This window comes from Symphalangus syndactylus, chromosome 11 (assembly GCF_028878055.3).
Source record: "Symphalangus syndactylus isolate Jambi chromosome 11, NHGRI_mSymSyn1-v2.1_pri, whole genome shotgun sequence".
NCBI lineage: Eukaryota > Metazoa > Chordata > Mammalia > Primates > Hylobatidae > Symphalangus > Symphalangus syndactylus.
The window spans coordinates 66526531-66554332 of record NC_072433.2 but is presented as its reverse complement, the minus strand read 5'-3'; the positions used below and the strand labels follow the sequence as shown (position 1 = coordinate 66554332).

The window sequence follows — 27802 nt, the reverse complement described above, 5'->3', positions numbered from 1 at the left end:
CAAACGATCCTTCCAAAGTGCTGGGATTACAGGTGTGAGCTACTGTCCCCTGCCCAATAAGGAGCTATTTTGCAGGTGTACATCTCTTGAAACTGTAAATAAACTAGCTATCAAGTCAGGCACATTTAATTTGGATGCCTAAACATGTCACTTTTAAGGAAAAAATTGTTCCATAGAGATTATGTTACTTGTGTGTTCTGATTAGCACAGAACAGTCCAAATTTGAAGCCCTGTAAAATAGTTTGATCATGTTCCATTTGAAAACTACATGTGTTAGTAATGGGTTTTCTATCCCTGTATTTGAAAGATATGGCATAATCCACGCTGGTGGGGTAGGGAAATATCTCAGTGACTGGATCCTGCATGGAGAACCTCCTTTTGATCTGATAGAGTTGGATCCTAATCGCTATGGCAAATGGACAACAACCCAGTACACTGAGGCCAAAGCAAGAGAATCATATGGATTCAACAATATTGGTAAGGTGCAAATTTACTGTTGTCTACAAAGTGTTGACAGAATTGAATTGTAGCATCTCTGACTTTATATGGTCTTTATTCTATTCACTGGGATGGCGGTAGTTAGGGACTCCAAAAAGCATTGTGCCCCTAAGACATAACAAGGAATATATATGGATGTATATATTTAACATGTGAAATGCCTTGCTGTTTTTAAATTTTAAATATATTTTTACTTTACTCTTTGATGAGTCATATAAATGACAGCTCTGTTTTCTACATAAATCATTCATATATATGCATGTATGTATGTTTATGCATCTGGATTTTAAGTACTGTATTTCCATATTTGGAATCCCATAAAAGTATCTTGTTGTTTTGGCTGTATGTGATTTGAAGTACCAATTTTTCTTTTTCAGTTGGTTATCCTAAAGAAGAACGGTTTGCTGGAAGGCCAACTCAACGAGTCAGTGGGCTCTATCAAAGGCTGGAGTCTAAGTGTTCCATGGGGTTCCATGCTGGCTGGGAGCAGCCGCACTGGTTCTACAAACCAGGCCAGGACACTCAGTACAGGTGGGAGAAGGACTTTACCTGCCTGTGGTTCTGACCGAGGGGTGAAACAACGGGACAGCAAAAAGTGCTGATTCCGCCTTACACTCCATTGCTCCACCCTGTTCCAAGGAGCACTGAGCCTTGTCCTACAAAAATTACTCCCTGGCAGTGGTGGCATTAGTCTAGCCCACGGGACACTGGCCCACATCTAGGACTCACGTGACCCTGCGAGTCCTATAGCCGGCCTTGGTGAAGCCCCTTGGCATTTACCAGACCCTCAGAGGAACCTTCCAACCCCCTCCAAATTCCCACGTGGCTTCAGTTGGCTCCTAAAGGTTTGCTGTACTTTAGGACGCTCAGTGGAATCACATCGTGTATAACCACAAAATGTACCTGGAGTTTTGGATTTTCTGTTCATCCTGAAATTGCTCAAAGCAACTGCTTTCTAGAGTGTGCGCACTGAGCCATGCAAATTATATGCACAGTTGATAGAGTAGCAGAAAAGATTATTTGCATAGCATTCCAGGTTAAGCGAAAACAAGTATGCCACTAAAACAGTTCTCTGAATTCCGGTAAAGTGCTACCTGCCATTGTTGTACTTTGGATTAATAGTGATTATATATATTTTTCTCAAGAGAATCCACAGACCAAGGGAAAACAAGCTGCAAATTTAGAAGTTACGTTATCCTTATTTTTGAGCTGTGATTTTGCTTTTTACAATAGGTTTTGCTATTTTAAGACTAGATCTAATTCGTACAAAGTATAACAGAGAACCCGTTGTTGATGAATAAATTTGGGCTTTATAAGCAGCCAGTCTAGATTATTTGGTGGCCAAATACTGATTTGGTTTTTCCTAAATGACTCTAATACATCACTTTTACTCTTCACTTAGTGCTGATTGGATCTGGCCTAAGTTTCTTCTACCATTTAATAATTAAACTATTGAAAATTCATGTTACAGACATAGCATCCTGCTCTGAAGTTAAAATACCACATTAGAAGTCCACTTCATAAAGCAGAAAGGACCTTTAGTAATGAGTCAAGAGACCTTTGTTCCAGGTCTGGCTCTGTCATTAATGCAAAGGCCTTGGAAATCATTTTATGCCTTTTCTCTGAAAAATGAAGATTTGGGACCAGATCCTTATGTACCCCAGGTGTGGACCAACAGCATAGGCATCTCCTGCGAGCCTGGGAGAATGCAGACTATGGGGTCCCACCGCATACCTGCTGCTTCAGAATGTGGAGTTTAACAAGTGCAAGTGATTTGTATTCCCATTAATGTTTGAGAAGCACTGGACCAGATAGCTCCACCCCGCCCCCCAACCCAGACACTCTGATTTAATTAGGGCCATTTTAAATTGCTCTCCAGATGATTCTAATATGCATCTAGAATTGAAAACACCAGACTGGTTGACTTATAAACTCTCTTCCAGATCTGAGAGCCCATGAATTATGTCTTATTTTCCAGTTAATCAGCACTTTACTCACTGCAAAATGGGTCAAAGGGATAAATGAGTAACTTTAAAAGGTCACATTCCAAAATACATGAATGATTTGCAGAACAGAATTTCAGGGTGCATGGTCTCGCCTCCCATGGTCCCACTCCCTGCTGCCCGTAGGATTTTCTAGATGAGTAGGGCTTGTTAAAATATCCTATTCTGTAATTTTTGAAAAATGAACGGGAGTTGTTTTATGACACCAAATGTTGTGTTTCAGGCCAAGTTTTCGCCGCACAAACTGGTTTGAGCCTGTGGGCTCGGAGTATAAACAGGTTATGCAAAGAGTAGGGGTAACTGACCTATCACCATTTGGCAAGTTTAACATCAAAGGCCAAGATTCCATTAGACTACTGGACCATCTCTTTGCAAATGTCATTCCAAAGGTAAATAGCCTTGTAGGGATACAAGGTCTAGGATTCTGACCTATTTAATTCTTCATCCCACATGTTATTTTAGTTCACCTAATGATTGCTGAATGAACACTAGAACTCTTCAACTGACCAAAAGTATACAAGCTTATTTTCTTTCTTTTTTTCTTTTCTTTTCTTTTCTTTCTTTTTTTTTTTTTTTTTAAGAGACAGAGTCTTGCTCTGTCACCCAGGCTGGAGTGCAGTGGTGTGATCTTGGCTCACTGCAACCTCCGCCTCCCAGGTTCAAGCAATTCTCCTGCCTCAGTTTCCCAAGTAGCTGGGACTACAGGCACGTGCCAACACGCCCAGCTAATTTTTGTATTTTTTAGTAGAAACAGGGTTTCACTATATGTTGCCCAGGCTGGTCTCAAACTCCTGACCTCAGGTGATCCACCCGCCTCAGCCTCCCAGAGTGCTGGGATTACAGGCATGAGCCACCACGCCCAGCCTACAAACTAATTTTCAAATTTAAATTTTTGTTGAGTGAATTCTCATCCAAGGACCTTATGACTTTGCTTAATTGTTTTGATGGGAACTTAAAATTGAGTTCTGCAATTAAATGAAGAATAGCTTTTAAATGACAAATAGTTTTAAATGATTGTTTAAATGGAGAACTTCAAATTATTTTGGGTTTAGTTTTACAGATAATTCATACAATTGATACAAATGGTAAGAGTCAGACACTTTTCATTCTTAACACCCACATTGTTATTTAAATAGGTGTTAAAAGGATGCATGTGATTTTTAGTTCATCCTAAGGTAATTGTAAATTTTTTTATGTAGGTGGGTTTTACAAATATAAGTCACATGTTAACACCCAAAGGTCGAGTGTATGCTGAGTTGACTGTTTCTCACCAATCTCCCGGGGAGTTTCTTTTAATTACTGGCTCTGGATCAGAACTTCATGATCTTAGGTAAGTGCACACCTAGTAAGAGAATTTTGTACACGTTATATATTGACTCAGTCTTACACTGAGTTTTTCTTTTTACCAGTACTCGAAAGTACAACTTTATTTCTTCTTAAACCTGATTGTTTCAAATAAACTGTATGTTTTTTTATACAAAAATATTTGAAGTGAGGGCCCCTGCCCCTCCCAAAGGTAATTCATCCATAGGTTACTGGTTCTAATAATATTAATTCCATTTATTAGGCATCATCAATGTGCCAGAACCTTTTTTAGACGTTAGCTTAATGAATTCTCTTAATACTTTGCAAGGTATATATGATTCCCATGATCAGATGAGGAAACTGAGGTTTGGGTTAAGGGAACTTACTCACACGAGCTTTTTGATTCTGATGCCCACATTCGGTCTGCTTCTGTAAGCTGTCTTCCTAAATTATCTTTGTCCTTTGTGATGCTTTGTGCTTTCTGGCCCACAGCTGGATCTAAGTTGCTGACCTGCCACATCCAGCCTTTACATGAATCTTCATTCTACCATAAAGTCTTTAGTCTAATATTCCAAAAATATTTGGAATATTATTATTTAATACATGTCTTACTCTGACAAATTCTCATCTTAGTTGTAAAGTGATGCAAATTATATGCTCCAATCCAAGATGTACTGGGGCCATCTTAATAGCTTAGCTTTGTGTAAATCCAGATGAACATTTTGTGATAGACTTAGATAGCTCAAGGACTGCTCGATAAATTAGAAACCAGCCCTATAGCTGGGTCCCAATAACTCATCAAGCCATAGAAATTGAAACTAGAGTTTCTGTCTTTTCCTTGTGATTGTCAGAGCAATTACGTGTCTTGTGGCAGGCACATTATTAACCTTTAGCAACATAAGTGTGCCTCCTGTGTACAGGTATTAGAGAAAATTTGGGTTTAAATTAATTTTTGAAGGCTGAATCGGTAGTTTAAATGCAAAAGGACTGTGTCACTATTTAAAATAATTGTGCGGCAGAGCTCATTAAAGGATCCTTCTGTACTGTGAAAAATTACCCCCCAAATTTATAAGCGGGCGATTTAAAGAGAATCACGTAACATCTCAGGGGCTCGGTTTCCTCAACTTTAAAAATCAGTGTGATTTCATGAAATGACACTCTGGGGATTTTCTGATAACTCTAGATACAAAGCATGTCTTCAGAGAAATAATTTGTTACCAAAGTACATTATTCAAGCAGTATTTAACACCATGTTCATGACTGAAATGCAGATGGATTGAAGAAGAAGCAGTCAAAGGTGGATATGATGTTGAAATTAAAAATATAACCGATGAGCTTGGAGTTCTTGGAGTTGCTGGGCCACAGGCAAGAAAAGTCCTTCAGAAACTGACCTCTGAAGATCTTAGTGATGATGTTTTCAAGTTTCTTCAAACCAAGTCCTTAAAGGTTTCCAGCATTCCTGTCACTGCTACTAGGATATCTTATACTGGTAAGATTGGAAAACAACCTGGAATAAGTCTCTGAAATTTAAAAGGTCAATTTAAAATTTAAAATTTAAAATTAAAAGGTCATGTCACCAGAAATGTGTGAGTGTGTATGCATGTGCACAGTCACACTCACTTTTGTCCATGTGACTTTGGAGGAAGATTTTTGTTCTGCCCAGCTCTTATGTCAAGTCTGTCTATTCACTCCTCATCTTGGAAGTGGTTCCACAGATTTCTAGTTGTTGCTCCACTCCCATAGCTGCCTACCATCTGGAATGGCAGATAAAAAAAAAAAAAAAAGTGGGGGCTGGGTGCAGTGGCTTACACCTGTAATCCCAGCACTTTGGGAGGCTGGGGCGGGCTGATCACCTGAGGTCGGGAGTTCGAGACCAGCCTGACCAACATGGGGAAACCCCATCTCTACTGAAAATACAAAATTAGCTGGGCGTGGTGGCGCATGCCTGTAATCCCAGCTGCTCTGGAGGCTGAGGCAGAAGAATTGCTTGAACTTGGGAGGCGGAGGTTGTATGAGCCAAGACGGCACCACTGCACTCCAGCCTGGGCAACAAGAGTGAAACTCCATCTCAAAAAAAAAAGAAAAAAAGTGGGGAAGAGGATTGGCTGAAATAGTCAGGCCAGCCAACTCTATCTGCAAACATTCAAGATGGTCTCCTGGAGATAGAATCTCCCATAGAGACCATTTTGAATGTATCAGGTACCTCTCCTAGAGCATTGCCAACAATCCGTCTTTCCTTCCAGACTAAGTTCACTGAGAAGTCTTCCTCTAGCACCTAACCTTGCACATGGTAGGTATTTGATACAGAGATGAATGAATGCTCTTCAGTTCCCCAGTGGTGCTCTGGGCTCTCTTCTAAGTTTTTCTAGACCTCCTTGTCTCTCACAGGAGTACTGCATGCCCAAGCATTCATTCAATTATATGTTGCTCCTATTCTGTGGTATCCCATAAAAACACCTTACCATGAGCCCTCCACCTTGGGAAACAGGAGAACACAGAGATTAAAGACCATAGCTCTTTTCTGGGCTGCTGCTATACCTTTTCCCTGCCCTTCTTCCACCCAACCTTGGCAAATTCTAGAGTAAAAAATGAGCAGGGCTGGATGCAGTGGCTCATACCTGTAATCCCAGCACTTTGGGAGGCCAGAGTGGGAGGATTGATTGTCCCAGGAGTTCAGGACCAGCCTGGGCAACATAGTGAGACCCTGTCTCAACAAAAAAACAAGACAAAAAAAAAAAAAAAGAACAACAAAAATAAGCAGGATTTTTTGGATTACATTTAATTTCTTTTGATTTTTGCCCACAGCTCTATTGATGAAAGAAATGATTAGGGAAGAAGTGGGAGGGGGAGAAGTCAGAGACTACGGCTTTCTCACTATGAGGATAACTTGAATAATTCTTAGTTAACTATATTTTTAAGCTTGTGATTTTTGGGCAAGGGGTTGGTTTAAACCTTGAACTCGTTGCCTTGATAAACTGTGCCATGCTAACTATTCACCTAACGTCATTGTCCCGGAAAACAGTCAAACCTCATTAGAAAGCTGGGGTCCAGGGTGGAGATCAATTCCTGCATTATAGTCTTTCTGTGTCATGACAAGAGGTGTCCTGCATACCACCATCTACATGGGAGTCAGGATCGGCACAAATGCATCTATGATATGGTGGGCTTCTTTGCAGTGGGGTACTTGTAACTTTTTGTGAGCTGGTCTTTTTAGAGACTGACAATGTCTATGTTGTATAAGTGGAATTTCTCCTGCTTTTATGTGTTCTAGCTAATCCACATTAGATCTAGTGATCATTGTTCTTGCTGTGCTGCGGCACCTGTGGGTTTATTTCAGGTGAGCTGGGTTGGGAGCTGTACCACAGAAGAGAAGATTCTCTGGCGCTGTATGACGCTATCATGAATGCAGGCCAGGAGGAGGGAATCGACAATTTTGGAACCTATGCCATGAATGCCTTACGCCTGGAGAAAGCCTTCAGAGCCTGGGGGTTAGAGGTTTGAAATGCTAGCATCTTTATTAACATTTTATGTTTATTTATCTCATTTTTATATAAGGTCTGGTTTGAACTGCAATAACATTGGTTTTGGCTGTAAGAGAAATTACGTATCATTAGATAACTTTATTTCATTAGGGAAAGAGGTTTTTCTCCTTAATTTCGCAAGTGAAAGTTCAGTGGAATTCTGATATATTCTGCCTTAATTCATCCTAGTTGGCTGAGAGCCCTAGATATCTGTCTTGGACTTTGGGGAGCCGGCTTGCCTCATGGGATTAGAGTAACACTTTTCAAGGTCTCTCCTCCTCTGTCATTTTGCCCGTCTTCATTTTCTTCTTATCTTGTACCTTTTGGTGAATTAACACTCCTTTCTGAGGGGCAGGGTTGATGGTCCAGAATGTGGTGGTCCAGCCTTCCTCCACCATTAGTAATGGTTATTAAGAGTTTCTATTTGTATAGTGCTTTAACCATTTACATATTTTCATATGCATGATTTCATTTTCCTTTTCAACTCTCCATTACCTCTATTTTACACATAATAACACTGAGACTAAGAGAACCACTTGGTCCAGATTACCTAGTAAGTGGCCAGCCTGTGGTTTAAACTCTGTTCTCCTCCTTTATTTCCAATATGGCAGGCTATCTCTGGACCCATTCACTATTTCAGATTCACTAGTTGTTTCTTTGGAAGACACTGAGGTTTTAGGCCTGAACGGTAAGATAAGGGATAGTGGTAAAAGATGGACTCAGAGCAGCGACTCTTGGGTTTGAATTTTTCCTCCACCACGCACCAGCTATCTGGCCTAACCGTCCAGAACTTGTTTACTTTTCTAAAAAATGGATTTTTTATGCTACAGAATTATCATAGATAGAGAGAGTCTAGGAAGTGCCAAGCACATAATAAAGTGCATTTGATTGGAGGGGAGAGTGTGTTTCAAAGCCCAGGCAGAGACCCGGGGGCATTTAGAGTACCCAGAAGCAAGTGGGCAAGCTTTCCACGAGAGGTCCCCTATTAGGGAATTCTCTAGCTACAACTGGGGACTGAGGCGAGGCTAGGCGCAGGGACAGAAACGGAGGACAGCGCGGTCGCCACACTCTCCGAGGAATGAAGCAGCAGGAGCAGCCCTTTGGGAGTCAGACATTTCTCCATCCTCCTGCCTTTTATTTTCTATTTCCTCTCCCCGGGACCTCCTCTGGAGAGCTTTTCTCCTCCCGTCCCTCCGATTTCCCAGCAGTGCCAGAGCGCCCTCTAGTGTTCGTACTGCAATCCTCTGTGCTTCATTTTTATTTTTTTCTTTGAAGGAATTCTGAAATTTTGAACAGATAAAAATAATTTTAGAATAGCTCAAATTGATTAAGAAATATGAGGCAACGTTTTATGTCATATAAAACAAGCATACTTTCATTTGGTTTATGCAGGTGCTGTGTTGCTTTAAAAGTTTGACTACTTTTAGGGGGTTTAGACTAGTTCTCTCACTGCGAAGAGAACAACAAAAGAAAGAAAGAAAGAAACAAAAACCATTAACTTCAGGTCTATTACCAAATATTGGCGTTAGCCCTCACTTGGTAGCTATCACAGTGACTTGGCCACATTTGAAGAGATACAGATTCAAACTCCACTTATTCCTTTCTCTTCTCCTGAACTCTATCAGCCACCTTCCTACCATCTGCCTTCCCTCCACCTTACCCTGATTCTCGGTTAATTGTAAGATAAGTAAATTGTTTAATAACTTTTCAAAACATAGTTATGTAAAATTATTGCAGAAAAACATGTGAAAATCTTGTTTCTAGAAGAAACATCACGTGCATTCCCTCAGATGTTTATTAAAATGGGAGAGCTGTGGAAACACAGTTTCTATATTTTAGTTTTTTAGTTTCTATATTTGTTATATTCAAATGACCAGTTTTGCTGAAAGGCTACATTGAATTTTGGATTAAAAAATTGTTTTCAAAACCAGTCTATAGTTTGCCTTTCTTTAGAATCAGTGTTGAAAAATCAAAAAGTGTTCTTTCTCCTAAAAACAAATATGAAACTGATGTTACCAAAATGACTTGCACTCATCTAAGATTTAAAATGTGTGTTTCCTTTTTAGATGAACTGTGATACAAATCCTTTGGAAGCTGGACTGGAATATTTTGTGAAGTTAAATAAGGTATGTTTACATTCCAAAGTGTGCTTGAAGTAAATCTTAACATTACAATGCTATTTGGTGACACAGCCATTCTTTAAAATTTAACCAAGTATGGATTATAGGAGAAACAAGGTGAACATAAATACTAGCATTGCTCAATTGTGTCATATCACTCTTTTGTCAACATTTGTTTAGTTCAAACTATTGGAGTGTGCTTGCAGATTTAAGATAGCAGAATCCAGCATCTTTAAGGGCTAAATCTAAATTCTAAGATAAAAATTAGTAAGGATAAGAAGATTATCTGTCAGATTATAGTAGACATTTATGTTGGAAGTGCACCATGTTGTGTATTTTACAGTAACTCCCGGTGACTTGGGAAATTGCACATTAGCTGATCAAACATACTGCACTCATTGATCCTTCTGGATACTCACAGTGTGGAGCAGCCTCACTTCAGCATATCTGTCCATCTGCTTGTCAAGCATCCTTGTGTGTAGCTGCAACATCTGAATATAAGCAAATAACACGTTTCAAATGTTTTCGGCATAAAATGGGTATTAACTGAGAAGCTAATACAAGCCCAAATAATCATAACTGATAAGACACTCCAAAGGGACCTCCTACATCAGTGGTTCTTAAAATGTAGCCTTCAGACCAACAGCATCAGCCTCATTGGGAGCTTGTTAGAAATGCTAATTCTCAGGTCCCACCCTAGAACTACTAAATCAGAATCTCTGGGAGTCAGGCCAACAAATCTGTTTTAACAACCCCCGCAGGGGATTCTGATGCATCTAAGGTTTGAGAAGCATTACTCTGAATAATTATAGTGGAAAAGCGTATCATGAGGCCAATTTATTACAGCCAAGCTCACCTGTACAAGCCTTACAAATATAAATGAGGTTACTCCATTGAGCAGTGCCTAAGAATTATAATAAAAGAACTTAATAGAGCTGTGGTGAGTGGTAGTATTGAAGAATAAGGGCAGCAGCGCTACTGTTTAGGATGTTTGTTAGAACTCCAAAAATAAAATGTCTTGCCGTAGATGGTTATAAACTAAAGACTGATTTCCCATCCTGTGGAAATACGTGAATACATGTATATGACTCAATCAGGCCAAGGAAACCTTTTTCATGACCCTGCGTCAGTTCCCAAATTCTGAGCTATAATATTAACATAAAACATGTGTATTTATAGTATGAGATTTTAGGAAAACGAACCTCCTAAAGGGTTTTAAAGGGAATATCTTTCTGTACATTCTCCCCATGGCTTTTATTTTTATGAGGTACCATCTGCCTCCAGACCAGAGAAAGCAGGTGCTTGGAATTTGGGCAGACCCTAGCAGCAGATTGCTCCCTCTGATAGCAGAAGCCTTACTTTAGCTGTTTCAAATAAGGTTAAAAATGGCCCAACTCTTGAAGGTGCTAAATTTCTGTTGTTGGTCACCAGTAGGTAGATGGATAACTGATTCTTTTGCTTCAGTGTTCGGATATTATTGTTTGGGGATAAGGCATAGATAAATAATCCCTTCATATTGAAATGGGATTTTCAAAAATCTTTTATGATTATTAGCAGAGGTGGATTGTATACTTGTTAGTTAAGTTATACGGCCAAATAACCAAAGCTCATCTCAGAACGTAGTTAGTTGTTTAGCAGATACTAATTTTGATTTCTGGCATGTTTTTATAATTTCTGAATTGTTGTTTCTCATTCAAGTGTCACAAATTAACTAATGATTTTATAAGGTAAATGTCCTTGTAGCCCAAGGACCTGGCCCCGACCGAGCCAGTCTTTTTCAATTATGTCTATTCAAGTGGCTAGTTGGTATTAACCTACTCATAATGATGCTTGCTAATCTCCAAGACAGGTGAATAGATTAGATCAACTTTGGTGGTTTCGTAGCAGTGTATAATGTGAAACGGATTCCTGGAAACCTTATTAACATTACAAACTAAGTTTTGTAACTTGACCATTCAAGTCCTGTGCCTAAAAACCAAAATGTTACCCAAACTAGCTTCATACAACATTTTAAATACTGTAAGCCTATATTGCTTCGGAAAATCAATGCTATAGGAGAACAGAAGCAACAGCTAATACAGAGAGATATTTATATTTGATACCAAAACAAACACAGCAAAAACCCTGGCATTTTACAATTGTTTGAAATCAGTTATTTCTTTCCCTTCAGAGCAAACATAGAATTCTCTGGTTGGCCCTTAGGCATTTACACTATGATCGTTTAAGCCATAATGTGAAGAAAAGGTAGAAGCTGATTGTGTCAGAGCTAGGTGGGTCCCTGGGGATCAGCTGGTACTCCCCTCCCCCATCTGAAGCAGAGGAAACTGAAGCACAGAGAGGGAAAGTGTCGTGGGGGAGGCCATTGCTTTAGCTTAGGTCCCTCTGACCTCATCGTGGAGCTTTCCCACCCACCACTTTTCCCCCACAAAGTCCTTTTCCACAGTGGGCTTATCAGACTTGAAAGACTGCCCAAGAATTTCTTTCTCTGGTAACATATATTATTTGTATGGACTACCTTTTATTAATAGACACTTCCCCCACGTGTTTTTGCTGTAACTAATTTTGCATTTTATGATAGGATCAGAATAGCTGCTTTGCCCATTTTAAGGAGGAAAATGGCTGGGTGAGCAGATGGGCCATCAGGCCTTATTAGGGTGAATCGTGTTCTTGGCAAAACCTGTAAGAAAATAGGGAAAAGAACAATGGAGTACTGAAGAACTCTTTCATCACAAAGGGAGATGGCGCAGTGGCCGTTGCTTCCTTCCGTCTTGGAGTTATTCCAGCCTCCTTCCCCTGGTGTTGGCTTATGTGAAGTTGATACACATGTATCATTCATTCATCCGTTCATCTAGTAGACATTTATTAAGTACTGCTGATTAGACACCTTGCTAAACCATAGATCTAAATGTTAAAGATATACTCCTGATGGCTCTCAGATCTCATGAACCTGGAAACAAATGATATTTCAGGAACTAAAGCTGTAGGGATACGTTCTTAGCGGTAATTGTGAAGATAACCCTTCCTCAAGTGGAGGGCTCCCCAGCCGCATGCAACACTGCCATCTTGTGGGAAGTGCCCCATAGAGCCCTGACAGGAAGCCTTGACCAAAGCTGCGGTAAAAATAATTGAATCCGTACTTTAAAAATCTTCTTAACTAAAAACGCTTCACCTGAAACAACTCATATCATTGTTCTCAATGGTATTTTTGGTATGTTCCAAAGGAAGTAACTTTGGGGAGGAAAATCAGTGGCCTTTGTTTAGTTGGAGACAGAAGAAATGTATTAATCAAGAGCAAAAGGAAAATCAGCTGCCTTTGGATGGAGTCATAGGTATTCTTGGAATTTTCCTTGTGGAAATACTGAATTTTTGTCCATTTCTGGAGAACCTCCACGAAGATTCACAGAGACTCAAGTATTAAGCGTTATGTGTTGAAGCACATCAGAAGAATTTGTTTTCTATGATATGTTTCTCCCTCTTTTTCTCACTCCTCCCTCTTTCCCTTTTTCTCTCTCCTTCCCCTCTCTCCCCATCTAGAGCTTCTAACCAGTAGAAACAGAATGAAATGTAATCTCTATTAAACATAAGTTATAAGACAATGTTGATTCTAGAAAATGCAGGGTGTCTTTCGGAGGAAATATTTAAAGCATAACTGTTCGATAACCAAAAACAAAACAACCCAAAAAAACTGGTAAAGAGGTAAAGCACTCAGCACCAAGCCTTCAACACCCCAGGTATTCAGTAAATATTAGCTATTATTAAAACATCAGAGTGTTAAAAAAACAAAGAAAAAATCAAAGTGGAATTAAACCATTGTTCATAGACAACAAGTTAGAAAGAAATTGTTAATATAGTGGTCAAAGTATCCAATTCTCTTTGGGAAATTTGAGGTAAATGGTAATAAGAATTGAGGAGGCAGAAAATTTTCAGTGATACTTAGCCCTGGCTGGACATTAGAATCATCTGGGGTATGATTCTTTTAAATAATATTTTGCTGTTTAAAATCCCAAGGCCCAGGCTACACCCAAGATCAATTAAAAAAGAATTTCTTGTAGGGACTCAGGCATCAGTTGTTTTTAATTCCCCAGGTGATTCTCCAGAGATGCAGAATTACTGTTTTCAACCAAAGATTTTCAACTGGCTGAACATATTATCCTGAAGAACTAAAAATTACCTGAACTAAAAGAACTAAAAACTACTCAAGTAGTTCTGAAGGTGTGGTCCACAGACCAGCAGCATCACTGTCACCTGGGGACCTGCTAGAAAATTCAAATTGTTGGGTATCATCCCAGACCCCCAAAATCAGAAACTGCCAGGGTGGAGCCAAACTATCTATCTATCTAGCTAGCTATTTTTATTGAGACGGAGTCTCGCCCTATCGCCCAGGCTGGAGTGCAGTGGTGCGCTTTTGGCTCACTACAACCTTCGCCTCCCAGGTTCAAGCAATTCTCTTGCCTCAGCCTCCCCAATGGCTGGTATTACACGCACCCGCCACCATGCCCGGTTGATTTTTGTATTTTTAGTAGAGACGAGGTTTCACCATGTTGGCCAGGCTGGTCTTGAACTCCTGACCTCAGGTGATCCACCTGCCTCAGCCTCTCAAAGTGCTGGGATTACAGGCATGAGTCACCGCACTTGGCCCAACAATCTAGTCTAATAAGCCCTCCAGGTAGTTTCAATGCAGTTTTTTTAAGAACATGGACCTACCCCAAATCAGTTAGATTTGCTCTAGGTGTAGGGTCCATGGTTCCTTTTTAAAGCTCCACAGGTGATTTTTTTTTTAATGCAGTGAATATTGAGAACCACTGTTTTAGTTCTTTTAACTTCATACCAACTTCAGTCTTGAAAGTATATAGGAAAGTAGAAAAACAGGTGGATTGGTCAGAGGATGGTGCTATAAGAACTGTGGTGGAATGGATGTAAATTAATAGATCTAGAGCCTATTCCAGCTAGGCTACAGGTTCGTATTCTGCCCCACATCTTTGTTTTTTCTTTTAGAACTGAATAGTAAGTGAATTTTTTTTAAGTCACCAAATTCTAGCTGCGTGGCCCAGGAAAGCCATTTAACTTGATTTTAATGCCTGAGATTTTTAATCTGTAAAAGAAGGCTACTTTTGCAGTTCTAAAATCCTATGGAATGCCTCCAACACAGTGGTTGAAGACATTGATGCCACGTTATCTTTATGAGCCACATAATTGTGTCATCTGAATTAAGTTATCCTTACTCTGTTACCCATTTTCATTGCTGAGTGACAAGGGGAAGGAGAGGAGAAAGGGGGTGGGGCAGAGAAGGAAAGGAAGAGGAAAGAGGTAAAACCTAGCTGAAGTGTAGCTGACCATTCCTGAAACACCTGTCAGGATACATTAAACTAAAGCCATTGAATCATTATTTTCATATATATCCAATTTCTGTTATAAAACAGTACTTTGTTTCTACCCTAAGAACTGAAATGTGATGTTTAGCTGACTGCTTTCAAATGTGGATATCCACGGAAACCCAGGTCTAGGAATGAATTGAAGTAATTTTTAAGATTGCTTTTATTTTTATTATTATTTTAACAGTGTATTTGAACATGCAATAATTGACATATTTAAAGTAAGCAACTTGATAAGTTTTAGTACATGATACAGCAGCGAAACCATCACTGCAGTGAAGATAGTAAACCTACTCCTCATCCCCAAGGTGTTCACGCCCCTTTGTGATCCCTACCCGCCACCCTCCCCACAGCCTCACCTACCCCCCAGGCAACAATTTATGTCTGAGACTATAGATTATTTTGCAATTTTTAGAATAAATGCAAAATCTATAAAAATGGAATCAGAGTATATGCTTTTTTTGGTGTTAATTCTTTCCCTCGGCATAACTTGAGAGTCATTTGTGTTGTTGTGTTTATTAATAGATCATTCCTAGTGGCATCTCATACCTGTAATCCCAGTACTTTGGGAGGTGGAGGTGTAAGGATCACCTCAACCCAGGTTTGAAACCAGCCTGGGCAACATAGTGAGACTTCCGTCTCCACAAAAAATTAGCCGGGCATGGTGACGTATGCTTGTAGTCCTAGCTACTTGAGAGGCTGAGGAAGGAGGACTGCTTGAGCCTGGGAGGTGAAGGCTGCAGTGAGTCGTGTTTGTGCCACTGCACGCCAGCCAGGGCAACTGAGCAAGGCTCTGCCTCAAAATAATAATAATAAGAAGAAGAATTCCCTTTTATAGAAAGTAGTATTCCATTCTATGGGTATACTACAATTTGTTTATGTACTCACTCATTGATAAATATTTGGGATGTTTCCAGTTTAAGGCTATTACAAATAAAACTCCAGAAGTCTCTTGGTATACCTGGAGGATTGGTTCTATGACTGCCCCAGGGTACCAAAATTTGCTTCAAGTCCTGCAGTTTGTCTGTGGAACCTGCCTATAGAAAAAGTTGGGTTTTGCATCCTGCAAATACTGTCTTTTTGATCTGCTTGGTTGAAAAAAATGCACGTATAAGTGGACCCGTGCAGTTCAAACCTGAGTTGTTCAAAAGTCGGCTGGCACTATGAACGTTTGTGTACAAGTATTTGTATGAAAATAGGCCTTCATTTCCCTTAGGTAAATACCCAGGAGTGAAATGACTGAATAAAATGGCAAGTGTATGGTAACTTTGTAAGAAACTGTTTTGCCAAGCTGTGTGCCATTTTATATTTTACAGTCCCACCAGCAGTATGTGAGTCCCAGCTACTCTACATCCTTGTCAAATACTTTTCATGGTCAGTCTTTTTAACTCCAGCTATTCTAAGAGATATGTAGTGATCTCATGATGGTTTTATTTCCTTAATGACAAATGATGTTGGACATTTTTTGATGTGCGTACCTGCCATTTCTATATCTTTTTTTTGTGAAATGTCTGGTTAAATCTCTTACCTAGGGTTTGTTTTTTTTAATTGAGTTTTTAAAGTGCTTTCTGTATTCTTTATCAGATACATGCTTTGCAAATTTTTTCCAGACGTCTTGACTTTTCATTTGTCTAATGGTCTAATGGTGTCTTTCAAAGAGCCATTTTTAATTTTTGAATTTTAAAGTTCTTATCAATTGTTCTTTTATGAATCATGCTTTTGGTTCATATCTAGGAAATCTTCGCTTAATCCAAAGTCATGAAGATTTTCTGCTATGTTTTCTTCTAGAAGTTTTATGATTTTACTTTTTACATTTAGGTCTATGATCCATTTTTAGTTGATCTTGTATTTGGTATGAGGTATGGACTGAAGTTTTATTTATTTGTACTTGGATGACCAATTGCTTTCCACACCATTTGTTGAAAAGACTATATATTCTGAATTTCATTGCCTTTATATCTTTGTCAGTATGTTTATATCTTTGCCCATTTGTTTGTAGGTCTATTTCTGGACTCTGTTGTATTCTGTATATCTATTTTTTTTTTTTTTTTTTTTTGAGACGGAGTCTCACTCTGTCGTCCAGGCTGGAGTGCAGTGGTGCGATCTCGGCTCACTACAAGCTCCGCCTTCCGGGTTCACGCCATTCTCCTGCCTCAGCCTCCCGAGTAGCTGGGACTACAGGCGCCTGCCACTACGCCCGGCTAATTTTTTGTAATTTTAGTAGAGACGGGGTTTCACCGTGTTAGCCAGGATGATCTCGATCTCTTGACCTTGTGATCCACCCATCTCGGCCTCCCAAAGTGCTGGGATTACAGGTGTGAGCCACCGCGCCCGGCCTGTATATCTATTTATCTTTCCAAATGCCAATACTACAGTGTCTTGATTACTGTTGCTCAAATAAGGTTGTGATAGCCCTGCAACTTTGTTCTCTTTTTTTAAAGCTGTTTTGGCTTTTCTGGTTCCTTTGAATTTCATTAACTTTAGAATCAGCTTGTCAATGCGTACCAAAAAACCCTCTAGACTTTATTGGAATTGCATTTTATCTACAGGTCAATTCAAGTATTCCAATTCATGAACAAGGTCTATCTCTCCATTTATTCAGGTCATCTTTTATTTCTCTCAGGAGTGTTTTATCGTTTTCAGTATACAGGTCTTACATATCTTTTAACATATTTATCCTTAAGCATTTCATGTTTTGATACTATTGTAGATGGTATTTTTAATTTCAATTTTCAGTTGTTTATTTCGAAAATATAGAAATACAATTGGTCCTATGTGTTGATCTTATATTTTGGAACTTTGCTCAACCTGCTTAGTGGTTCTAGTAGCATTTTTGTAGATTCCATCGGATTGTCTACATGGACAATCATGTTGTATAAAAATAAAGCTTTTCTTTGTCTTTTCTAATTTGGATATCTTTTATTTCTTTTTCTTGCCTTATATGCTTTTTTTTTTTTTTTTTTTGACAGAGTCTCACTCTGTCTCCAGGCTAGAGTGCAGTGGCGCGATCTTGGCTCACTGCAACTTCTGCCTCCTGGGTTCAAGCGATTCTCCTGCCTCAGCCTCCCAAGTAGCTGGGACTACAGGCATGCGCCACCACTCCCAGCTAATTTTTTTGTATTTTTTTTTAGTAGAGACGGGGTTTCACCATGTTGGCCAAGATGGGCTTGCCTTATATTCTTACCTGGAAGTTCTTTATCAAGTTGAAGACATTTGCTTCTATTCCTAGTGTTAACATTTTTTAAAAAGATCAGGAATAGATATTGGATTTTAGCAAATGATTTTCCACATCTACTGAGATAATCATTTTGTTTGTTTGTTTTACTTTGTTATATGGTTTATTACATTTATTAATTTTCGAACATTATGCCAACCTTTCATTTTTAGGGTAAAACCCACTTGGTAATGATATATCACCTTTTAAAACATCATTGGATTTTACTGGATTTTAAAAAAAATTTTGCGACTATATTCTCCTTACAGCACTTAGAGCTTGCCATTATTTTGTTTATTTTTCCTGTTTTTCTTTTGAACAGAATGCAAGCTTCCTGAGTACAGGTGCTGGCAATACGACATATGTTTTGTTTATCATTTTTATCCCCAACACCTAGCTCAGGGCTGGCACATAGCAGATGCCCAGTAAATATTTTGTTGTTGAAAGTAATGTCAAAAGATGATACTTGAAAAGTCCTGGGCCCTCATTATGAAGGGTCTCATGTGCCAAGCTAAGGAATTTGGAGTGTATCCTGGGGAACCTGGGGAGTGACCCAAGAATTTTGAGTAAGGAGTGACACTCTAGTGATGGGAAACAGATTAAAAGTGAGTTCGTCTGGTGACTGGGAGATCATTCTCCTAATTATCAAATAAATCCAGTGGAGAGAAGGTGAAGGCTTCAACTAAAGCAGTGGCCATAGGTTGGAGAAGAAAGAGCAATGAGTGCTATTTAGAAGGAAGGGTGGATATCACATGAGGGACTGCATGTGAAGGGGTGAGAGGAGGATGTTAATGAACTGTTGATTAACTAGGAAACACAGGTGGAGGGGTGTGGGTGGGAAGTTTGTAGGACTTGGGTTGAAGGACTCTGGGGTAGCCAAGCAGAGAGTCCCAGAAGGCATCTGAGCATGTGGGTTTGGAGAGCTTGGCTCTGCAAGTATGGCTTTGGACCCTTCAGATATAGGTGGTCATTGAGGCAGGTGAGTGTTGAGAATCCATTTTCTATAGCACTCTGCACTTGCCTCTGCCCTGGTACTGACCACACCTTATGTTCCTGGCCACCTCCTCAGCTAGACTGTGGATGCTCTGAGGACAGAGGCCAAGAATCGTTAGCCTCACCCCTGTGTCTGATCACTAGTGAGGGCTCCGTAAATATTTGTTGAAGGGTTTGAATTGTGACTGCCATTTACTGATTCTGACTAGATGTATTGCTTGATCTATGAGCATTTCAGTTTTCTCATCTGTAAAATGAAGAAAATGTTCACTCCATATATTTGTCATAAGTATTAGATGAGATAAAGAACATTTGGTACCTCACTAAGTGTTAGTTCCTTTCCATCTTATTGATTTGAATCTAAATAAGTCATTCAGAGAAAAGGAACTATACATGAAATCCTTTTTCTTTTTTTAACATCCCAGTAAGGAATATCTTGGGTCCCTATTGAGGCCTCATTTCTTCATGCTTTTAAAATTTCCTTTGATTATTATTTACTTTGCATTTAGGCTTAAGTGCTATACTTAAAATACCAAATGGGCAATTGTTCTTCACTCTACTCTAGAGAGATGAAATCTATTATGAAAACTCTATATTGTAGTTGTTGGCCAAAGCAGTTAAACATAAATCTGATAAAGCCACAGGTCCATTTCACAGTTTTCCTTTGAATCATTAGATTAAAAAACTGAAAAATAAGTGTTCTCTTTAGCATCGAATCTAGTAAGATTTAATATTAAAGACATGTAATGGGGGCTTTAGTTTTGAAAATCTAGTTTGACTTGAATGCTAATTAGCTTCATTACTTGCCTGGCTTAGGAACTATATTTTAGTTATTTTCCCAGGTTTCTATTTTATCCCCCTTTTTTAGTGAATAGGGTTCCTGTTCTAGTAATATTAAAGACTTTTGAGAAGGAATTTTAACTGGTCAGTAATTTTGGTTAGAAAAATGCTATATGAGTGCTTTCTTTTAAATTGCTAAGGGCAGAGAATCAAAACTACCTGTATGTGGGAGTGATATGATTTGGATCTGTGTCTGCACCAAATCTCATATCAAATTGTAATCCCCATTGTTGGAGATGGAGCCTGGTGGGAGGTGATTGGATTATGGGGGTGGTTTCTCATGAATGATTTAGCACCATCCCCGTTGGTACTGTCCTCACAATAGTGAGTGAGTTCTCATGAGATCTAGTTGTTTAAAAGTATGTAGCACCTCCCTCCTCTCTCTTGCTCCTGCTCCTGCCATGTAAGACATGCCAGCTCCCTCTTTGCCTTCCTCTGTGATTGTAAGTTCCCTGAGACCTCCCCAGCAGCCAAACAGATGCCCACATCTTGCTTCCTGTATAGTCTACAGAATTGTGAGCCAATTAAATCTATTTTCTTTATAAATTACCCAGTCTCAGGCATTTCTTTATAGCAGTGAGCGAACAAACTAATACAGAAAAATGGTACAGAGGAGTGGGATATTGCTATAAAGATATCTGAAAATGTGGAAGCAGCTTTGGAACTGGGTAATGGGCAGAGGTTAGAAGGGTGTGGAGGGCTCAGAAGAAGACAGGAAGATGAGAGAAGGTTTGAAATTCCCTGGAGATGTGTTGAATCATTGTGACCTAAATGCTGATAGTGATATGGACAGAGATGGCCAAGCTGAGGAGGTCTCAGATGGAAATGAAGAACTTACTGAGAATGGGAATAAAGGTCACTTTTGTTATGCCTTAGCAAATAACATGGCTGCATTGTTCTCCTGCCCTAAGGATCTATGGATCTTAGAAACTGAGACTGATGATTTAGAGTATCTAGTGGAAGAAAGTTCTTTTTTTTTCTTTTTTTTAATTATTATTATACTTTAAGTTTTAGGGTACAAGTGCACAATGTGCAGGTTTGTTACATATGTATCCATGTGCCATGTTGGTGTGCTGCACCCATTAAGTCGTCATTTAGCTGTAAACTAGTTCAACCATTGTGGAAGTCAGTGTGGCAATTCCTCAGGGATCTAGAACTAGAAATACCATTTGACCCAGCCATCCCATTACTGGGTATATACCCAAAGGACTATAAATCATGCTGCTATAAAGACACATGCATATGTATGTTTACTGCGGCACTATTCACAATATCAAAGACTTGGAACCAACCCAGATGTCCAACAATGATAGACTGGATTAAGAAAATGTGGCACATATACACCATGGAATACTATGCAGCCATAAAAAATGATGAGTTCATGTCCTTTGTACGGACATGGATGAAACTGGAAACCATCATTCTCAGTAAACTATCGCAAGGACAAAAAACCAAACACCGCATGTTCTCACTCATAGGTGGGAATTGAACAATGAGAACACATGGACACAGGAAGGGGAACATCACACTCTGGGGACTGTTGTGGGATGGGGGGAGGGGGGAGGGATAGCATTAGGAGATACACCTAGTAGAAGAAATTTCTAAGCAGCAAAGCATTCAAGATGTGGCCTGGCTACTTCTGGCAGCCAGTGCTCATGTGTGTGAACAAAGAAATGACCTGAAGTTGGAACTTATATTTAAAGGGGAAGCAGAGTGTAAAAGTTTGGAAAATGTGCAGCCTGACCATGTAGTGGAAAAGAAAAGCCCATTTTCTGGGGAGGAATTCAAGTAGGCTGCAGACATTTGCATAAGTAAAAAGGAGCCAAGTGCTGATAACCAAAACACTGGGGAAAAAGGTCTCAAAGGTATTTCAGAGACCTTCACAGCAACCCCTATCATCACAGGCCCAGAGGCCTAGGAGGAATGAATGTTTTGTGAGTCAGGCCCAAGGCCCCACTGCCCTACACAGCATTGGGACACTGCTCCCTGCGTCCCAGCTGCTCCAGCTCTAGCTGTGACTCAAATGGGCCCTAGTAAAGCTTGGGCTGCTGCTCCAGAGGGTGTAAGCCATAAGCCTTGGCAGCTTCCACATGATATTAAGCCTGCGGGTGCACAAAGTGCACAAGTTGAGGCTTGGGAGCCTCCACCTAAATTTCAGAGGAAGTATGGAAATGCCTGGATGTCCAAGTAGAAGCCTGCTGCAAGGGTGGAGCCCTCATGGAGAACATCTACCTAAGACAGTGTAGAGGGGAAATGTGGGGTTGGAGTCCCCACACAGAGTCCCCACTGGGGCACTGCCTAGTGGAGCTGTGAGAAGAGAGCCACCATCATCTAGACCCTAGAATGGTAGACCCACCAGCAGCTTGCACCCTCAGCCTGCAAAAGCTGCAGATATTCAACACCAGCCCATGAGAGCAGTTACGGCGGCTGAGCCCTGCAAAGCCACAGAAGCGTAACTGCCCAAAGCTTTTGGGCACACCAGTGTGCCCTGGATGTGAGATATGGAGTCAAAGGAGATTATTTTGGAGCCTTAAGATTTAATGACTGTACTCCTGGGTTTCCGACTTCTGTGGGGCTTATAGCTCCTTTCTTTTGGCTGATGTTTCCTTTTTGGAATGGGAATGTTTACCCAGTGTTTGTATCCCCATTGTATCTTAGAGGTAACTAACTTGTTTTTGATTTTACAGGCTCATAGGCAGAAGGGACTAGCCTTGTCTCAGAAGAGACTTTGGACTTTGGACTTTTGAGTTAATGCTGAAATGAGCTAAGACTTTGGGGAACTCTAGGAAGGCATGATTATAGTTTGCAACATAAGAAGGATGTGAGATTTTGTGGTCAGAGGTGTAATGATATGGTTTGTATCTGTTTCCCCACCAAATCTCATGTTGATTTGTAATCCCCAATGTTGGAGGTGGGGCCTGATCAGAGGTGATTGGATCATGCGGGCAGATTTCTCATGACTGGTTTAGCACAATCCCCCTTGGTACTGTCCTCACAATAGTGAGTGAGTTCTCATGAGATCTGGTCATATAAAAGTGAGTAACATCTTTCTGCACTCTATCTCTTGCTCCTTCTCCGGCCATGTGAAGTACTGCTCCCCCTTTGCCTTCCACCATGATTCTAACTTAGCTTGCTAAGGCCTCCCCAGAAGCCAAGCAGATGCTAGCATCATGCTTCCTGTACAGCCTGCAGAACTATGAGCCAATTAAATCTCTTTTCTTTATATATTACCCAGTCTCAGGTATTTCTTTATAGCAATGCAAGAGCAGACTAACATAGGGAATATTCATTTTCTAGCCAATAATAACCAACTTTAGTTGCTAAACTAATAATTTAACATTTTACTATCAAGGAGATGTTGAAATTGTGGTTATTGTTAACTTATGTGGAATGTTAAGAAGCTCTGAATAGTGCAAAAGGAACCAAGAATTGAGAAGCTTGGGTTTGAGGTTTGGTGCTAACTCACTTTGTCACTGCTGGCAAGACCCATAATTTTGTAGGGCTTTAGTTTTCTCATATGGAAAATGAGTTTGGACTAAGTTTTCTGCTTGCTTTAAGACTCCTGTGATTCTAATTCTGTAAATATGAAATGAATAATGCCGTAATTTGTCTATTATGGGGGTTGGGGATATTAAGTGAATTCATTCCCCCAAATAAATGAATCCAGTTTATGGCTTTATTATAAGTTTCCTGAGGCATACACAGTGGCACAGGTGCACAGGGTACTGCACAACTGAGTGAAGAAAGTTCAGATTGACATAGACTGTAGGTGAGTGACGGCCACAGGCTTTGCAACGGGATTCCCACCCGGATTGCTTTAAATGATGATCCAAAATCCATTCTAAATGAGAATCTTTTCAGGAAAGTATTGAAGGATAGTGGCAGAGCCTGTCATCTGGATTTCCATCTCCACTCTGCCACTTACAGTAGCTGATGACCAGAGTCTCTGCAGCCCTTCCATGCCCATAAGACACAGGAGACTGATTCTACAACCAGTGCTGTGCCTGATTCCCAAGGAAGCTTTACTGGGACAGAGGATGTTACACGGATTCACTTATGTCTCTAGAACTTTCTATGAGGGTGTAAAAATCACAAAAGTTTTATAAATTTGAAACAAAGAATAATATGTGGAGGCAGAAATGCAAACAAACAGAAGCTATGATAGAGGTATGGACAGTGGGGGCCCAAGGAAGAATATGACCCAATTCTACCCAGGGTGGCAGAGTGGGGCTGGGGACAGCATTCCATCATCACCAATTGTATAGAGAAGCTGCTTGAGTTGAGAAGCTGCTTGAGTCAAAAAATTGATGACTTCTTTGGATTTTCCGTTGGGTTTTTGACTCCATATAGATGGAAAATAAAAGGTCCAAGACTGTATTTTCGTAATCGCTCCCCGTGTCTTATAGCCCACTACCCTGACTCTCTATATCAGACCCTGCCTACCATGCTGCTGTCAAATTTGACTTTAACTACATATCTGAGAGCTCTCCGTTGCCCTAAGAATCACAACAAAAGATATACTGATTTACTTTCTTTCGTTTACATGTGCTTTTAGGTAATATGGTTCTTTTAGTAGAGCTAATGAGAGATGAGTAATTATACTTCACTTAAAATCTACTTAATGTTTTCATATAGGTAGATATTATATTTAGTATATATTACAGGTGGCTGTCTTAATGACTCATATTGCTATTTAAAATTAATAAATTTTAAAAACGCAGGCCAAGACTATTTTTAGGCTATAGTCTCAGTGCTCCAGAAATTTATACATTTTTCAAAGATATTAATAGCTATTTATATAGTTAATTTGGCAATGACTTATTAAAGAAATATATTTCTGTTCTTGGGTCATCCTGAAAGCACCTATTTTAATTACAGCATTAACCTTCAGACACATTTTCCTCTCATTTATAATTATTAATTATATAATACAGTAAAATCTATAATCTTGGGAGCAAAGCCAAGTAAAATGAAAATGAAATGCTATCACTTCGTAAGTCAGGAGCCTCGTTGGTTTGAGACAGGGGGATTGTGCCAATGGGAAGGGGCAGCCTCCTGTCTGTACTTATAGCACTTATTGAAAGTAAGTGTTCCAGCTGGGTGTGGTGGCTCACACCTGTAATCCCAGCACTTTGGGAGGCTGAGGTAAGCGGATTATCTGAGGTCAGGGTTTAAGACCAGCCTGGCCAACACGGCGAAACCCCATCTCTATCCAAAATACAAAAATTAGCAAGGCCTGGTGGTATGTGCCTGGTCCCAGCTGCTCAGGAGGCTGAGGCAGAAGAGTTGCTTGAACCCAGGAGGTGGAGGTTGCAGTGAGCCAAGATTGTGACCACTGCACTCCAGCCTAGGCAACAGAGAGAGATTCCATCTCAAAAAAAAAAAAAGAAAAAAGAAAAAGAAAAGAGTAAAGAAAGTAAATGTTCCTTACTTTCAATGAGATTTTTGTTGTTGTTTTTGTTAGAATATGTTTTATTTCATGTCTGAGGATGAAATTACTGAAAAGACCTAATTCCTAATTTAGGGATATACAAATACAGATATCAAATTGCATTAATATTAACATTCCAAATGTTTTCAGATACTTTTACATAGTACACAAATATTATTTTGTAATAAATGTCATTCAAAATAGGTTCCAGCCACCTAAAAGAAATTTAAAAGAAACATTCTTTATTTAGAGTATTTATATCATCTGTGCTTTCTAATGAGAGACTCCAGGCACAGGCATTTAAAAAAATATGGATAAAATCTAAAGGTGCAGGTTTATCTCGTCATGTAACAGCCTCAGTTTAGTCTTTCATAAACTGGGGATTAAAATATCCATCTTAAAGTGTTGTCATGAGGATTAAATGAGCTCATGAGTGTGAAGCCATCATTTTAGTATGTGACACAGCAAGGGCATAAGAAATTGTAAATGTTACTTATTAATATTTTATTATTTTTTAAACTGAATTTACTCTAATTTTTTTTCTAGAGAAGGTTTTTGCCCACTCTCCCCCCACCTTCCCTATTTCCCTCATGGTTAGCTAATACCTGATGTTCCTTCTTAGCCTTTGGTAAAATTGTGAATTTGACAAAGGTAGAGTTAGTCTCCTTTTCCAGCACATCTCAACCCTCGCCTAGCTCTGCCCCAATAGCTCTCATCCAGCACCCCCAGCTGGTCATGGCCAGCTTCCAACGCATCCCCTCCAGAGGTGTAGCAGATACTGATTTAAGTGGCTCCGTTAGGGCTGTTCAGAGTAGACGAAATGAACAGGGCTAGGCCTCCTGAGATCTTGGTTCTTAACCAGTTTGTTGATTGCTTGTCTTTGACTGAGTTAATGCACTGCTCTTCGACTCCAAACCCAACATCTGTGGGGTGTTTTTGTGTAGATCAAATTATAATGTAAATACAGACACTTTTGGGAAAGGCTGTACAGACAGCAGTTTTATGAAACCTACTCATCTTTCAAAACTCAACTCAAAGAATGCTGCCCCGATCCCCACTCTCCCATCCCAAGCGGAACTGAGTCATTTTCTTCCTTGGGCCCCCAGTGTCCATACCTCTATCAAAACTTCTATTTGTTTGCATTTCTGCCTCCACATATTAGATATTCTTTGTTTTAGATTTACAAAATTTTTGTGATTTTTACACCCTAGAACACACAGAACCAACCATGAGTCATATTCCAAAATTTGTATTGCTAATTGATATGCTATTATGTGTCATGTTCTGCTATGTTTCCAATAATCTCAAATTGTTCTTTTTTTCTGTTAAAACATTGAGGAAAAATATTTTCCTGTTAAAACATTGTTTCCTGTTAAAACATTGAGGAGATGTAATAATTTCGGGACTGGGCCCAAGATCATGTTCTCTGAAGCTCTGAATACCCCCTGCCTAACACAGTATCTGATATTCAGCAGGGGCTTAACAACAGTTGAATAAATAATTGAAAGAAAATTATTTAATAGGGGACTCAGGAAGATTAAGAACCTTCAAGCTGTAAATGAATCTCTAATGGTAAAGATTCAGATTCCATGACAGTAGGTGAGGAAATAATTTCAGATCTGCTGGCATTCCATAAATCACACCGTATAAGTCAGTTTGGTCACTGACTATTGTTTAAGTGCTTCTCCACACAATAAGGCATAAAACTTTTTCAGTATAGTTATTGATTCCAACGCAGACAAGAACTCTAAAAAGCACCCGTTGTCATCATCATTCTATGATTGCAAGTCTCCTTTTTAAAAGATAGCAAAAAAAAAAAATGTTGCTGTTATAGAATTCTTTCTTAGATATAGTCATCCCTCTGTGTATGTGGGGGATTGGTTCCAGAACCCCCACATGTACCAAAATCTGGGTTTACTCAAGAACCACCAACCCATATATATGCAAAAAGTCAGCCCCTCCGTATACATGGGTTTCAAATCCCACGAATACTGTATTTTCTATTTGTGTTTAGTTGAAAAAAGTCCACGTATAAGTGGACTTCCGCAGCTTAAAGTGGTATTGTTCAAGGGTCAACTCTGCATGTTTTAACTATAGTGAACTTTGGTTTGTTATGACTTGTTATCATGAATTTACCCTATATATGAATTCAAATGAATCAAGCTCTTCCTGTGACTCCCTGCCCCCATTTGTCCTATATTAAATAACATGGGTTCCAATCTTCTTTAAATTTTCATGATCTGGCTTCATAATAAAGCTTTATAGTTGGTTCTCACCATTTGTATCACCCTGGGGAAGGAGAAAGAATTGGATGTTCATTTTGCACATTATTTTAACCTCGGCTAATGGAAACTTTCTCTAACTTCCTGTGTAGGTCAGCAATTTAAAGTTGGATTATCCATAGAAATCATATTTCATTGTGGGTTCATCCTAGAGGTTCTAAACTAGGAAAGGAGTGGACTGGGCGGTGGGTGTCTCAGGTGAGGGTGTGTGAGGACTCCTGCT

At 39.6% G+C, this 27802-nt stretch overlaps 1 protein-coding gene across 2 annotated transcripts in view; it reads left to right on the top strand.

Annotated features, from left to right (window-relative positions):
• The window catches only part of DMGDH (dimethylglycine dehydrogenase), a 69626-nt gene that overhangs the window by 31990 nt on the left and 9834 nt on the right, over nt 1-27802 (top strand). Inside the window, exons 8-15 of one of the 2 annotated variants that reach the window (XM_063612817.1) lie at nt 308-477; nt 876-1029; nt 2725-2890; nt 3701-3831; nt 5078-5295; nt 7144-7301; nt 9394-9453; nt 12026-13019. In XM_063612817.1, coding sequence (XP_063468887.1) covers nt 308-477; nt 876-1029; nt 2725-2890; nt 3701-3831; nt 5078-5295; nt 7144-7301; nt 9394-9453; nt 12026-12100 — 1132 coding nt within the window. In that variant the 3' untranslated portion in view covers nt 12101-13019. Of the gene's footprint in view, nt 1-307; nt 478-875; nt 1030-2724; nt 2891-3700; nt 3832-5077; nt 5296-7143; nt 7302-9393; nt 9454-12025; nt 13020-27802 lie in introns of those variants that run through there. The other variant, XM_055298717.2, reaches the window with a different exon arrangement.